The sequence below is a fragment of the Lithobates pipiens genome, unplaced genomic scaffold (assembly GCF_037356315.1).
Source record: "Lithobates pipiens isolate NorthernLeopardFrog02 unplaced genomic scaffold, aLitPip1_a1.2 Scaffold_1, whole genome shotgun sequence".
In the NCBI taxonomy this organism is placed as follows: domain Eukaryota; kingdom Metazoa; phylum Chordata; class Amphibia; order Anura; family Ranidae; genus Lithobates; species Lithobates pipiens.
In genome coordinates, this window is record NW_027507685.1 from 97,077,963 (window position 1) to 97,093,386 (window position 15,424).

The 15,424-nt window shown below is 54.7% G+C and overlaps 1 protein-coding gene across 1 annotated transcript in view; it reads right to left on the minus strand.

Moving 5' to 3' along the window:
• RBMX2 (RNA binding motif protein X-linked 2) overlaps nucleotides 1-15,424 on the minus strand; it is a 58,708-nt gene that overhangs the window by 5,707 nt on the left and 37,577 nt on the right. The window contains exon 5 of the mRNA XM_077465222.1: nucleotides 10,517-10,685. Coding sequence (XP_077321348.1) covers nucleotides 10,517-10,685 — 169 coding nt within the window. The remainder of the gene's footprint in view (nucleotides 1-10,516; nucleotides 10,686-15,424) is intronic.

The window sequence follows — 15,424 nt, forward strand, 5'->3', positions numbered from 1 at the left end:
GTGTCCCCCTGTGTGATCCTCACCCCCCACAGTGTCCCCTTGTGTAATCCTCACCCCCCACAGTGTCCCCCTGTGTAATCCTCACCCCCCAGTGTCCCCCTGTGTAATCCTCACCCCCCAGTGTCCCCCTGTGTGCTCCTCACCCCCCCCCCCCCCACAGTGTCTTCCTGTGTGCTCCTCAACCCACCACAGTGTCTTCCCGTGTGCTCCGCACAGTGTCTTCTTGTGCGCTCGCCACCCCCCACAGCGTCTCTTCCTGTGTGCTCCCCCCCTCCCCACAGTGTCTCCCTGTGTGCTTTCCCCTCCCTGGGTCTCTCTGTGTGCTTCCCCCTCCCCAGTGTCCCCCTGTGCCCTCTCCCCCTCCCAGGATCCCCCACAGTGTCTTTCCGTGTGTTCCCCACCCCCCACAGTGTCCATGCTGTGTGCTCCCATCCCCACACAGGGTCTTCCTGTGTGCTCCCCACCCCCACACAGGGTCTTCCTGTGTGCTCCCCACCCCCACACAGGGTCTTCCTGTGTGCTCCCCACAGCGTCTTCCTGTGTGCTCCCCACCCGCCACAGAGTCTTCCTGTGTGCTCCCCCCAGTGTCCCCCTGTGCCCTCTCCACCTCCCAGGGTCCCCCTGTGTGCTCCCCACAGTGTCCCCCTGTGTGCTCCCCACAGTGTCCCCCTGTGTGCTCCCCACAGTGTCCCCGTGTGCGCTTCCCCCTTCCAGGGTCTCCCTGTGTGCTTCCCCCCCAGTGTCCCCCTGTGCCCTCACCCCCTCCCAGGGTCCCCCTGTGTGCTCCCCACCCCCTCCCAGGGTCCCCCTGTGTGCTCCCCACCCCCCACAGTGTCCCCCAGTGTCCCCCTGTGCGCTCCCCACCCGCTCCCCACAGTGTCCTCGTGTGCTCCCCCCCACAGTGTCCCCCTGTGTGATCCCCACCCCCCCCACAGTGTTCCCCTGTGTGCTCCCCACCTCCCCCCCCCACAGTGTTCCCCTGTGTGCTCCCCACCTCCCCCCCCCACAGTGTTCCCCTGTGTGCTCCCCACCTCCCCCCCCACAGTGTTCCCCTGTGTGCTCCCCACCTCCCCCCCCCCCACAGTGTTCCCCTGTGTGCTCCCCACCTCCCCCCCCCCCACAGTGTTCCCCTGTGTGCTCCCCACCTCCCCCCCCCCCACAGTGTTCCCCTGTGTGCTCCCCACCTCCCCCCCCCCACAGTGTTCCCCTGTGTGCTCCCCACCTCCCCCCCCCCACAGTGTTCCCCTGTGTGCTCCCCACCTCCCCCCCCCCCCACAGTGTTCCCCTGTGTGCTCCCCACCTCCCCCCCCACAGTGTTCCCCTGTGTGCTCCCCACCTCCCCCCCCACAGTGTTCCCCTGTGTGCTCCCCACCTCCCCCCCCCCACAGTGTTCCCCTGTGTGCTCCCCACCTCCCCCCCCCCACAGTGTTCCCCTGTGTGCTCCCCACCTCCCCCCCCCACAGTGTTCCCCTGTGTGCTCCCCACCTCCCCCCCCCACAGTGTTCCCCTGTGTGCTCCCCACCTCCCCCCCCCACAGTGTTCCCCTGTGTGCTCCCCACCTCCCCCCCCCACAGTGTTCCCCTGTGTGCTCCCCACCTCCCCCCCCACAGTGTTCCCCTGTGTGCTCCCCACCTCCCCCCCCACAGTGTTCCCCTGTGTGCTCCCCACCTCCCCCCCCCCCCCACAGTGTTCCCCTGTGTGCTCCCCACCTCCCCCCCCACAGTGTCCCCCCGTGTGCTCCCCACCTCCCCCCCCACAGTGTCCCCCCGTGTGCTCCTCACACCCCCCCCCCACAGTGTCCCCCGTGTGCTCCTCACACCCCCCCCCCACAGTGTCCCCCTGTGTGCTCCCCACCTCCCCCCCCCACAGTGTTCCCCTGTGTGCTCCCCACCTCCCCCCCCCAGTGTTCCCCTGTGTGCTCCCCACCTCCCCCCCCCACAGTGTTCCCCTGTGTGCTCCCCACCTCCCCCCCCACAGTGTTCCCCTGTGTGCTCCCCACCTCCCCCCACAGTGTTCCCCTGTGTGCTCCCCACCCCCCCCCCCACAGTGTTCCCGTGTGCTCCCCACCTCCCCCCCCACAGTGTTCCCCTGTGTGCTCCCCACCTCCCCCCACAGTGTTCCCCACCTCCCCCCCCCCACAGTGTTCCCCTGTGTGCTCCCCACCTCCCCCCCCCCACAGTGTTCCCCTGTGTGCTCCCCACCTCCCCCCCCACAGTGTTCCCCTGTGTGCCCCCCACCTCCCCCCCCACAGTGTCCCCCTGTGTGCTCCGCACCCCCCCCCCCACAGTGTCCCCCTGCGTGCTCCCCACCTCCCCCCCCCCACAGTGTCCCCCTGCGTGCTCCCCACCTCCCCCCCCCCACAGTGTCCCCCTGCGTGCTCCCCACCTCCCCCCCCCCACAGTGTTCCCCTGTGTGCTCCCCACCTCCCCCCCCACAGTGTTCCCCTGTGTGCTCCCCACCTCCCCCCCCCACAGTGTTCCCCTGTGTGCTCCCCACCTCCCCCCCCCCACAGTGTTCCCCTGTGTGCTCCCCACCTCCCCCCCCCCACAGTGTTCCCCTGTGTGCTCCCCACCTCCCCCCCCCCACAGTGTTCCCCTGTGTGCTCCCCACCTCCCCCCCCCCCACAGTGTTCCCCTGTGTGCTCCCCACCTCCCCCCCCACAGTGTTCCCCCGTGTGCTCCCCACCTCCCCCCCCACAGTGTCCCCCCGTGTGCTCCTCACACCCCCCCCCCACAGTGTCCCCCCGTGTGCTCCTCACACCCCCCCCCCCACAGTGTCCCCCCGTGTGCTCCTCACACCCCCCCCCCCCACAGTGTCCCCCCGTGTGCTCCTCACACCCCCCCCCCACAGTGTCCCCCCGTGTGCTCCTCACACCCCCCCCCCACAGTGTCTCCCCTGTGTGCTCCTCACACCCCCCCCACAGTGTCTCCCCTGTGTGCTCCCCACCTCCCCCCCCCCCCCACAGTGTTCCCCTGTGTGCTCCCCACCTCCCCCCCCCCACAGTGTTCCCCTGTGTGCTCCCCACCTCCCCCCCCCACAGTGTTCCCCTGTGTGCTCCCCACCTCCCCCCCCCCCAGTGTTCCCCTGTGTCCTCCCCACCTCCCCCCCCACAGTGTTCCCCTGTGTGCTCCCCACCTCCCCCCCCACAGTGTTCCCCTGTGTGCTCCCCACCTCCCCCCCCCCCCAGTGTTCCCCTGTGTCCTCCCCACCTCCCCCCCCACAGTGTTCCCCTGTGTGCTCCCCACCTCCCCCCCCACAGTGTTCCCCTGTGTGCTCCCCACCTCCCCCCCCCCACAGTGTTCCCCTGTGTGCTCCCCACCTCCCCCCCCCACAGTGTTCCCCTGTGTGCTCCCCACCTCCCCCCCCCACAGTGTCCCCCTGTGTGCTCCGCACCCCCCCCCCCACAGTGTCCCCCTGCGTGCTCCCCACCTCCCCCCCACAGTGTCCCCCTGCGTGCTCCCCACCTCCCCCCCACAGTGTCCCCCTGCGTGCTCCCCACCTCCCCCCCACAGTGTCCCCCTGTGTGCTCCCCACCTCCCCCCCCACAGTGTTCCCCTGTGTGCTCCCCACCTCCCCCCCCACAGTGTTCCCCTGTGTGCTCCCCACCTCCCCCCCCCCACAGTGTTCTCCTGTGTGCTCCCCACCCTCCCCCAGTATCTTCCTGTGTGTTCCCCCCCCTCCCCAGTGTCCCCCTGTGCCCTCCCCACCTCCCAGGGTCCCCCTGTGCCCTCTCCACCTCCCAGGGTCCCCCTGTGTGCTCCTCACCCCCCCACAGTGTCCCCCTGTGTGCTCCTCACCCCCCCCCACAGTGTCCCCCTGTGTGATCCTCACCCCCCACAGTGTCCCCCTGTGTGATCCTCACCCCGCCACAGTGTCCCCCTGTGTGATCCTCACCCCCCCACAGTGTCTTCCAGTGTGCTCCTCACCCCCCCACAGTGTCTTCCTGTGTGCTCCCCACATCCCCCACAGCGTCTTCCTGTGCGCTCCCCACCCCCCACAGCGCCCATTCCTGAGTGCCCCCCCTCCCTTACAGTGTCTCCCGGTGTGCTTTCCCCTCCCTGGGCCTCCCTGTGTGCTTCTCCCTCCCCAGTGTCCCCCTGTGCCCTCTCCCTCTTCCCAGTGTCCCCCTGTGCCCTCTCCCCCTCCCAGGATCCCCCACAGTGTCTTCCTGTGTACTCCCCACCCCCTACAGTGTCTGTGTGCTGCCCACCCCCCCCCCCCCCAGTTTCTTCCCGTGTGTTCCTCACCCCCCACAGTGTCTTCCCGTGTGTTCCCCACCCCCCCCCACAGTCTCTTCCCGTGTGTTCCCCACCCCCCCACAGTCTCTTCCCGTGTGTTCCCCCCCCCCCCCCCCACAGTCTCTTCCCGTGTGTTCCCCACCCCCCCCACAGTCTCTTCCCGTGTCTTCCCCACCCCCCCCACAGTCTCTTCCCGTGTGTTCCCCACCCCCCACAGTGTCCCCCTGTGTGCTTTACCCTCCCAGGGTCTCCCTGTGTGCTACCCCCAGTGTCCCCCTGTGTACTCTCCCCCCCACAGTGTCCCCCTGTGTGCTGTGCTCCCACACCCCAATGTCCCCCTGTGCAGGTGTGGCTTGGGACTCAGGGGGCCCCGTGATCTTCTATTGCCCGGGGGCCCCATCAGTTGTCAGTCCGCCCCTGGCCTGATCGCTCTCAATTCGAGCAGATTGATCAGCAACTTGGATTCCTCCTCGTCCAGAGGCCCTCAGCCGACTGAATCTCCATTATTCCACCCCAGCCGGACAGACTGGCGTCCGTAGTGATCACCGTCCATGTCAGAGGAAGGAACGATTTCCCAGACTGAACCGCTGGGGACCTCAACCACCAGATCAGGGAGTCCCTGACTGGTTGACTCACCTGGACCTGTTGATCCAGGGACAACGGAGATTTGTCCCACTTCGTCAGAATCTCCTTCTGCAGGACCCTTGTGTGGAACTGGGCATAAGGTACCGCCTAGGAGACAACCATGAGCCCCAGTACTCCCATGCAAAAGCGGAGCGACGACCACTTGCGGCTCATCAGTAGTTTGGCCGCCGACCTGAGAGTCCTCAATTTGTCTAAAGGGGAGAAAAACCCTTGCTTCCCTGGAGTCCAACAGTAACCCCAGACGCTGAGTCGGCACCACCACCGACTTCTTTAGGTTCAACGGCCACCCAAATTATTGCAGGGTCTGCAAGGTGATCGCCACATCCTCCACTAATTCTGAGGCAGAAGAAGCTCTCAGGAGGAGATAGTCTAAATAACCCACGATCACGCGTAGTCTCAGCAATGCCAAAACTGGAGCCAGTACCTTGGTAAAGACTCGGGGGGGGGGGGGGGGGCTGATGCCAGGCCAAAAGGAAGAGCCACAAACTGGTAGTGGGCTTCCCCGACTGCCAAACGCAGACATTTTTGATGCTGAAGGCATATGGGTATGTGCAGGTACGCATCCTGGATGTCCAAGGACGCCAGGAAGTCCCCTTAATGGAGTGCAGCGACTACTGAGCGAACTGATTCCATTCTGAACCTCTGCACTTTAACAAAGTGATTGAGGGCCTTCAAGTCCAAGATTGGATGTACCCCTTCCTTCTTGGGAACAACAGATTTGAGTAGAACCCCTGGAAGCGTTCCGATTGCGGAACTGGTACAATCACCCCCTGATCCAGCAAGTCCCTCACCGCCCCTAACAGGGCCTCCCGGCGAACCGGGTATGCTGGAGGGGAAGAATCTGTTTGGCGGCCAATAGAGAAACTCTATCTTGTAGCCCGTGGAAATCAAATCGCAGACCCATTGGTCGGATAACCGGGAGGTCCACCGGGCTGCAAACTCCCGAAGGCGACCCCTCACCCGAGACATGGGTGGAGGCAAACCTTCATGTGGTAGCACTTTTGTTCACAGGCTTGTTAGGCTTGCGGGTCCAGGGACACTTCTGACCGTCCGTGGGCATCCTGTCGGGCTGGGGGTGTTTTGCCGAAGCACCGGGCGGACAAAAAAGCCGCTTGTGAGCGGAAAAAGAGGGCCCTTGCCTACTTCTTAGCCTTACTGGCCTGTGGGAGTAGAGTACTCTTACCACCCATGGCATTCTTAATAATTTCATCCAACGAGGGTCCAAAGAGCCGGTCGCTAAGGAAAGGAAGATCCGTCAGGGCTTTTTTGGATGCCTGGTCAGCAGACCAGCATTTCAGCCAAATGAGGCGCCTCAGCACCACGGCTGACACTGAAGCCCTGGATAACAGGGGGAGAGTATCCAGGGCCACGTCACAAACGTACTTAAGGCCATGCACTAGTTGGTCTGCTAACTCTACGCAGACCGGGGAGGCATTCTGCTCTCCCAATTCGCGGTGCAAAAGTTTTGCCCACTCAGTCAGTGTCTGCGACACCAGTGCAGATGCCAGTACAGGTCGCACGGCCGACCCCACAACCTTAAACAAGGAAGGAGCCACTGCCTCGGCCTTCCTGTCCATGGGATCCTTGAATGCAGGCGTCCCCTTAACCGGGATCGTGGTTACTTTATTTAACCTAGATACTGGGGGTCCACGACCGGAGGAGCCGACCACTTTTTGAGAAGGCTTTCCTCAAAGGAGTAATGCACCGCCAAATTTTTGGGGACCGAAAAGGTCCGTTGCGGGTGACCGCATTCCCTGTAGATGAATTTGTCAAAATAAGTCAAATACGGGAACACCTTAGTTGAACGTGCTGGCTTGCGGGACCCAAAAGGGACCGGAACATCAGTAGAGGAATCCGCTGGCTCCTGAATCTTCAGGGTATCACTCACAGCTGTGATAAGTGCTGCAACAAGCGCCTTGTCGCGCCTGGACCCGGACGGGGAATCATCCTCACTTTCCGAGCGGTCCTGATTGGTCAGGGCAAGGGTCTCCAGCCGCAGCAGGGCCCGAGTCTGCATCAGAGCTCCCCCTAGAGGATGGGGGGGGGGCAGGGGCCTTTTACATGCACCTTTCCTGCCATGTGCCCCCTCTAATCTTAGCAAAATAAGAGTCAAGGGCCGCCGTCAGGGTGTCCATGCGCACCACGCTAACTGCAGGTGACCCGGTTGCTATAGCCTGGATTTCGGGGGAAGAAACACAAGTTTCTGAAGCCATGCTGACCCTAGCCTGTCTGCCGCCTGCAAGGGGACTTAGGACAGTGAAGGTCCCACCCTCCTGCTGCCCCGCATGGGGGGGAAGGGTAGGGTGGTTACTTAGCGCTAGACTCACCACTCTGGGGCATTCTGTGATAGCCACAGCAAAGCCTGTAGTCCCTAGGAGGTTCCCAGTTGCAGAGAGGAGAAAACTGTGTCAGCAGCAGCAGCAGCTCCAACCAGCAGTGCAACGATCTGCAGAGCAGCTTCAGCGTTCAGCAAAGAGCCATCCAGCGTCCTGCACACACAGTGAACACAGGAAGCAGCAAGTGAAAGCACATGTAATGCTGCCAAAACAAAAAAGCACTCAGGCTTTAAGAAAATGGCTGCCAATGTAATCAATAGGAATCTTAGAAAATGGCTGCTGAAGCTCACCAGGGGAATTTATAGCTTTCTCAAACCCAAGATGGCCGCCGAAATGGCGCCATACGGTGACAGAGCAAAAAATAAAAACGTGCTGCCTGCTAACAGTCAGAACAACCTCCACAAACCTTGTTTTGGGACCCCCAGACCTGGATCAGGACTAACGCCAGCCGCACAGAGCCCCCAAAGGTGAGAAACAGCGACCCCCCACACACACCGCCCACAGTGCATGCAGACACCCCCCTCAGAGGGGGGAAGGAGGGGTGATAAGGACTTGGGAGAGAAAATAAGGAGGTGAGGTGGCCCCCGAATCGACCCCCTAGGGAATGCCCAGCTGCTCACCCCATCGAAGCAGGGAGAGCTGTACTTACCAGTCCTGAAGAGCTGGGAGACTCCTGCGCAGTTACAGGGTAGTTGTTGGCCTTGGTATACTCTGATCTAGACATCAGTAGGCTGGTCATATGTATACCCCGGAGCATTGAAGCTCACGACCACCTCTGGAGCTGAGGCATGTCGTGGCCTGCCGAGCCTTAGCTGCGGCCTGCTTACGCTCGATAGCTGGACTGGGGAGACTACAAGGATATCATTAACCAGCCTGTCACCCAGCCGGCAGTTGATGAAGAGATCTTCTATCTTGCACAAAAAGCAGCAAACTTGCAGCAAAAATATGGACCGAGAGGCCCACAGGGTTTCCTAGGTCATTCTCCTTGCTAGGCAAAATAAAAACTGAAGCTGCTGGGAGCAGGAGTAGGGTTGATAGCACGGGATCTGCCCCCCTGGGGCGGGATTAAAATTCTGTGTATTGTGTAACAATTTTGCCTAGTTTCTCCTAATGGCAGGCTTTACAACCCATTTAGTTACAGAGAGGAGCTGTGTCGGTCGGTGAATATAAGAGAAAGTAAGTTCTCTCCTTCACTGATGGGCACTGATGGACGCTGATGATGGGCACTAATATGCGGCATGTTATGTCCCTTTGACACAGGGTCTCCCAGGGTGTTGCTAGCAATGCTGCCATTGTCTGCTCAGCAAGTTACACACAGGCTGGATGCACTTATTACCAGGGAGGGGTTTGATAGGTGGCACTGATATGCAGCACTGATGGGTACACATAGGTGGCAATGATGGGCACTGATAGGTGGCACTGATGTACATTAAGGGATGGTACTGATGGATGCCATTGATGCCCATTGTGGGCACTGATTGGTATCCATTGTGGGCACTGATTGGCATCTCTGGTGGCCATGTGTGGCATACATGGTGGTGACTAGTGGTGGGCATCCCTGGTGGTGTCCCTGGTGGTCCAGTGTGGGCATCCTCGGGGAGGGGCTACGCTGCTAATCAATAAGCACAGACCCCCCAACCCTGTCAGAAGAGCAACAGATCGGCTCTCCTCTACTCGCGTCTGACAGACACAAGTGAGGAAAAGCTGAGCAATGGCTCTTCCTGTTTACACTGTAATCAGCCATGATTGGACATGGCTGATCACGTGGTAAGTCTCCGCCAGAGACTCTTTACCTAGATCGGAGTTGCAGTGTGTCAGACTGACACAGCGCAACAACGATTGCTGCGATTTGCGCCCCCAGGGATGTGCAGTGGCTTGACATCCTGGCGACATCACATGACGTCCAGTCAGGAAATCGCAACCACTTTTCCAACGTCATATTGCTATATGGCGGGCGGCAAGTGGTTAAACAACAAAACCCAAAACACAATATACACCCCAATTTTATTGTATAATATAAAAGATGATGTTTTGCCGCATAAAATAGATACCAAACATGTCATGCTTTAAATTGCGCACTCTTGTGGAATGGCAACAAACTATGGTACGTAAAAATCTCCTCCATAGGCGACCGTTTAAACGCCTTTACAGGTTATAAGTTTGGAGATACATCAGGAGGTCTGGTGCTAGAATTATTGCTGTTGCCGTGGCCTACGAATGTGTTCACTACTGCACGTGAGCTCGTGGGGACCAAAATGTATATTTTATTACTTTATTTTTTATTTTTACACTGTCCCCTTAAAAACAAAAAGATACATTAAAGAAATCCCCCCTCCAAAAAAAAAAAAAAGAGAGAAAAGAAAAAAGGAAGAGGCCTGGTTTACATTGGCCAGAAGTGGAAGCGACTTCATGTTGCTCTGGTTCTCCTAGGGCAGTGATGGTGAACCTTGGCAGGAGCATCATGCGGAATGTAGTTCCAAAACAACTGGGGTGCTAAGGTTCGCCATCACTGCCCTAGGGCATAAAGATGAGCAGAGGCCATCTTTCCTTCGCTCATCTCTATGCCTAGCAACCGCCAGCAGTCTTTTTTTTTTTTTTTTTTTTTTCGAGCTTCCCAATCCGCCAGGTAAACCCAAAAAACACCACAATGCGATGGGACAGGACGGGATGGACCGGGGGGGGGGGGGGTGGTTGGTGGGGGTAAGCACCCCTCCCACTGCCTCTAAAAAGCGACCCAACAGCAAATCTGACACACAGAGCACTTTTATTAGAATGCCCGAGGGTAAAAAAAAAAAATTATACTAGGGGGTTATGGCATCTAGCTGCAGCAATAACGCCAGTTTAACGTTAAAGTCACAACGTATTTTTCCAGTTAGGCAGTCGGCCAATGAACACACTATATGCCCAAATATATAACAGATTGTTGGGACATCCTATTCCAAAGTCAATATGGAGTCGCCCACCACCCCCTTGAAGGTATAACATCCTCCACTCTTCTGAGAAGGATTTTGGAGGGCGTTTGTGGGAATTTGTGTCCATTCAGCCACAAAGATCATTTGTGAGGTCAGGTAGTGATGTCTTCGGCTCACTTTCAGCTCATCAAACTAGGGTTGAGGTCAGGGATCTATGCGGGACACTCAAATACCCCCACACCAAACCATGTCTTTATAGAGCTGGCTTTGTACACTTGTGGGGAGGACCTTCACCAATCCCAATCTGTTACCACAAGGTTGAAACAGCACAATTGTGTAAGAAAAAGAATGAAATGCATGCTGGGAGATCGAAGAAAGCACTCACGTTTCTTCATCTTTTGTGGTTCCTCTGGTTCTTCTTCTGATGATGAAGGGGGCATTTCTGCACCACAGCCTTTTTCCCGGAGTGTTTTGGTCACTTCATCGATATCATCCCCATCTTTAGGCGGGCGGTAATTTGACACGTGGTCAACGCGAATTGTGCGTCCTCTCAGCTATATGGAAAACAAAAATAAATAAATATATTGAATTTAACCACATCACAGAAGGTGGTAACACCTGGGCATGTGCTCTAAAACAGCGTACAGTAAAAGGAGAAGTTGTTCACCTTTTACAAAAAAATCAAAAATAAACCTATTTTTGCATTTTTTATTTTATTTTAACCACTTCGGACCCAGGCCAATTCTGACATTTCTCTCCTACATGTAAAATTTCTATTTTTTTTGCTAGAAAATTACATAGAACCCCCAAACATTATATATGTTTTTTTTAGCAAAGACCCTAGAGAATACAATGGCGGTCATTGCAACTTTTTATCTCGCACGGTATTTGCGCAGCAATTTTTCAGAAAAAAAAACAGTTTCATGCTTAAAAAAAAAAAAAAAAAAACAGTAAAGTTAGCCCAATTTTTTTGCATAATGTGAAAGGAGGAGGATACGCAGAGTAAATAGATACCCAACATGTCAAGCTTCAAAATTGCACGCGCTCGTGGAATGGCGCCAAACTTTGGTATTTAAAAATCCCCATAGGCGAGGCTTTAAATTTTTTTACTGGTTACATAGAAGGTCTAGGGCTAGAATTATTGCTCACGCTCTAACGTTCGCAGCGATACCTCACATGTGTGGTTTGAACACCGTTTTCATATGTGGGCGGGACTTACGTATGCGTTCGCTTCTGTGTGCGAGCTCACGGGGACAGGGGCGCTTTCAATTTTTTTTTTTTTTTTATTGTTAATTTTATTTTTATTTTTTTAGTTTTACACTTAAAAAAATAAAAAAAAATTGATGACTTTTATTCCTATTACAAGGAATGTAAACATCCCTTGTAATAGGAATATGGCACGATCGGACCTATTTACAGTGAAATATGGGGTCAATAAGACCCCATATCTCACCTCTAGGCTGGGAAGAATAAAAAAAAAAAAAAAAAAAAAAAAAACTATCATGGCTTCCTAGCCAGATCGGCGCCGTTAATTTGAATACAGAGGCCGGGCGTGACGTCATAACATCGCGCCCGGCCTCCGAACGATCATAGAGACTCCGGGGACAATCTAGTCCGCCGGAAATCTCTATGATCACTTGCTGGGGCCGGCGGATCCTGTGACCGACTCACCGATGGAAACTTAAGAAGTTAAAAAAAAAAGGGAATTTTTTCACCTTTTAACTACTTCAACACCAGGCACTTACACTCCCTTCCTGCCCAGGCCAATTTCCAGCTTTCAGCGCTGTCGCTGTTTAAAGGACAATTACGCGGTTGTGCAACACTGTACCCACACAAAACTGACATACTTTTTTTCCCCACACAAATAGAGCTTTCTTTTGGTGATATTTGATCACATCTGTGGTTTTTATTTTTTGCTAAACAAATAAAAAAAAACAAAAATTTTTATATTTTGTTTCTGTTATAAAATATTGTAAATACGTTCTCTCCTTCACTGACGGGCACTGATAAGGCGGCACCGATGAGGGGGCATTGATAGATGGCACTGATGGGCACTCATAGATGGCATTGATAGGCATCACTGATGTCATTGGCAGGCATTGGGGATGGGTACTGATTGGCAGCTGCCTGGGCACTGATTGGCATTTCCCTGGTGGTCTAGGGTGGCATACCTGGTGGTCCACTGTGTTGCCAATCCCTGGTGGTCCTGGGTGGGCATCCGAGGGGGGGGGGGCTGCGCTGATAAACAATCAGCACAGACTCCCACCCCCCCGTCAGGAGAGCAGCCGATCGGCTCTTCTCTACTCGTGTCTGTCAGATGTGAGTGAGAAAAGGCCAAATCAACGGCTCTTCCTGTTTACATCACGATCAGCCGTGATTGGACACAGCCCATCACGTGGTAAAGAGCCTCCGTCGGAGGCTCTTTACCGAGATCGGTGTAGCTGATTGACTGACACACTGCTCCACCGCTCGCCACGACGTGCAAGAGCGGTCGTTCTGAAGGCCCGTCATATGACGTCCACCCAGCCGTCATTTGATGGTGGGCGGACAGCAAGTGGTTAATTACATTTTTTAATTCGTAAGAAAAAAAAATATTTTTACATACTGTGACCAGAGCAATAAAGTGTAGGCGATCAGGATTTAATTTATTTTAAACTTTATGACTGCTTAGAAAAGTGAATGTCGCTGTTCTAAGCAAGAGTTTTTACTGAATGAAATATTCAGCATTTACTATTGTGATTAGCTGTGATTGGCCCCGTCTGTACCATGTGATCACTGTGACCAATCACTGCTAGCAACACAATGAATGGAAGCCATCCATCGTGTACAATTATCATGTGATCTGCTGCGATTGGTCCCAGCGATCACATGGCATTGGGCCGATACACTGATTTGTCAATGGCTGTCTCCGATGGACACAGCCAGTGACAGATCAAGCTGCGCCCCCCCCCCCAGGCATATTCTAGGAAGGACGTCCTATGACATCCACGCAGAGGGAGAGCTCTCCCAGCTTTCATTTGTCTACAGGCGGGTCGGGAGACGCAGTTAACCTCTTGGTGCCAGCTGCACAGCGTGTGGGCGTAGGCACTGAGTGGCTGCATATTTTCATTGCATTAGTGCAACTACAGCTGAGACCACAGTTACCGGAAGCTAACGGAAAGCTGAGATCAGGAGCTTTCTGATCATGTGACCGCCAATCATGACAGTAATGTGATCTTAAACCTCACCTCCCAGGCCTTTAAGGGGGTTTAGGATACCGGGAGGAGTGGTTTATGATCACGTGACTGCCGTAATTGCCTGTCACATGATCAGAAAGCTCCCGATTGCCGACTCCAATGTGTCTTCTAAAATTCTTACCATCTCTCACAGAGATCACAGAGTAGTCCACCTAACAATGCCTTGATCGGTCTCTCTCTTCAGGATGGAGTCATTGCCCTTCAGACATCATTCAGGGTCACCATCTTCTTCCTGGATCGAGATGCCTGCTCCCAGATGACTGAATCAAGCCATCTGTGAGAAAAGGATTTACAAATCACGTAAATCCTGCTGTCTGTGTAGTTCTTGTCAATGTTTACAAATATCTGGACACAGATCAGCCCCTGCTGTAACCTTGTAACTTGGTAAAGTCCGATTACAAGGAAAGAGGAGACTGAAGAAATGCCTTCGCTCGCTCTTCAGCAGGCTGACATCACCTCGGCCTACGCGATATATGACTGGAGCTCAAGGATGGATTTTTAACTACTTGCTGACCGGCTCACGCCAATATACGGCAGCACGGTGGTTCGTTCCCGTAAATCGTCGTATGGGTACGTCTGCGCCTGCTGCATGGCAGGGAACCCGAGGCGCATGGCTGCCGGGCGTGATCGCGTGCACAAGAGCAGGAACAGGGATGTGTGTGTGTGTGTGTGTAAACACACACATCCCTGTTCCGTCAGAGGAGCGGAGACATATTGTTTGTTCCTACTAAGTAGAAACAACAATATGTCTCCTCCCCCAGTCAGTCCTATCCCCATATAGTAAAGCCTCGTACACACAATCAGATTGTTAGCCAACAGAGCATCAGACTTTTTTCAAAAGGGCGTGTGTCAGGATCTTGTCTTGCATACCAACGGTACACAATTGTTGGCCAACAAACACAAACGTAGTGACGTACTACAAGGAATTTAAGCTCTTGAGCGCCACCCTTTGGGCACCTTCTGCTAATTTCATGTTTGGTGAGCATTGATTTCGACCATGCGTGTTTGTTCTTTCAACTTGTGTGACGGACTTGTGTACAGACGATACGAATATCTGAAACAGATCGTTGTCAGCAGAAAATTTACTAGCCTGCTATCCAACGTTTGTTGGCAGAAAGTTGGAGCGTACTAATGGTCAGATTTTTGGACAACAGTCTGTCAACAGACAATCCCCTGCCAACAATCTGATCATGTGTAGGAGGCTTTAGAACACACATTTAACCCCAAGTGTTAACCCCTTCCCTGCCAGTGACATTTACACAGTAATCAGTGCATTTTTATAGCAGCGAACGCTGTATAAAATGACAATGGTCCCAAAATAGTGTCAAAAGTGTCCGATCTGTCCGCCATAGTGTCACAGTACCGCTAAAAAGACCACCATTACTAGTAAAAAAAAAAAAAAAAAAAAAAAATGCCATAAATCTTTCCCATAGCTTTTAGGCACTATAACTTTTGTGCAAACCAATCAATATACGCTTATTGGGATTTTTTTTTTTTTTTACCAAAAATACGTAGAAGAATATATATTGGCCTAAACTGAGGAAGAAATACGTTTTTTAACCACTTGCCGACCGCTGCACGCCGATATACGTCGGCACAATGACAGCGGTGGGCAAATGGGCGTACTTGTAAGTCCCCTGTAAAAGGCGGGGATAGAAGGCGAGTGCCGCCGCGTACAGCGTGACCCCGACTGCGGACCAGCGGACTCGATGTCCGCCAGTCTCCCGGCGATCATGTCACTGAACCAAAGAACAGGGAAGTGCTTATGTAAACATTTCCCTGTTCTGCCTTGTATCATGAGATCACTGCTCCCTGTCATCGAGACCAGTGATCGCTGTTGTGGGAATTGAAGCCCACCCCCCCCAATTTAGAATCACTCCCTAGGACACACTTAACCTCTTCATTGCCCCCTAGTGGCTAACCCCTTCCCTGCCAGTGTCATTTACGCAGTAATCGGTGCATTTTTGTAGCACTGATCGCTGTATAAATGACAATGGTCCTAAAATAGTGTCAAAAGTGTCCGAGGTGTCTGTCATAATGCCAGTCCTGATAAAAGT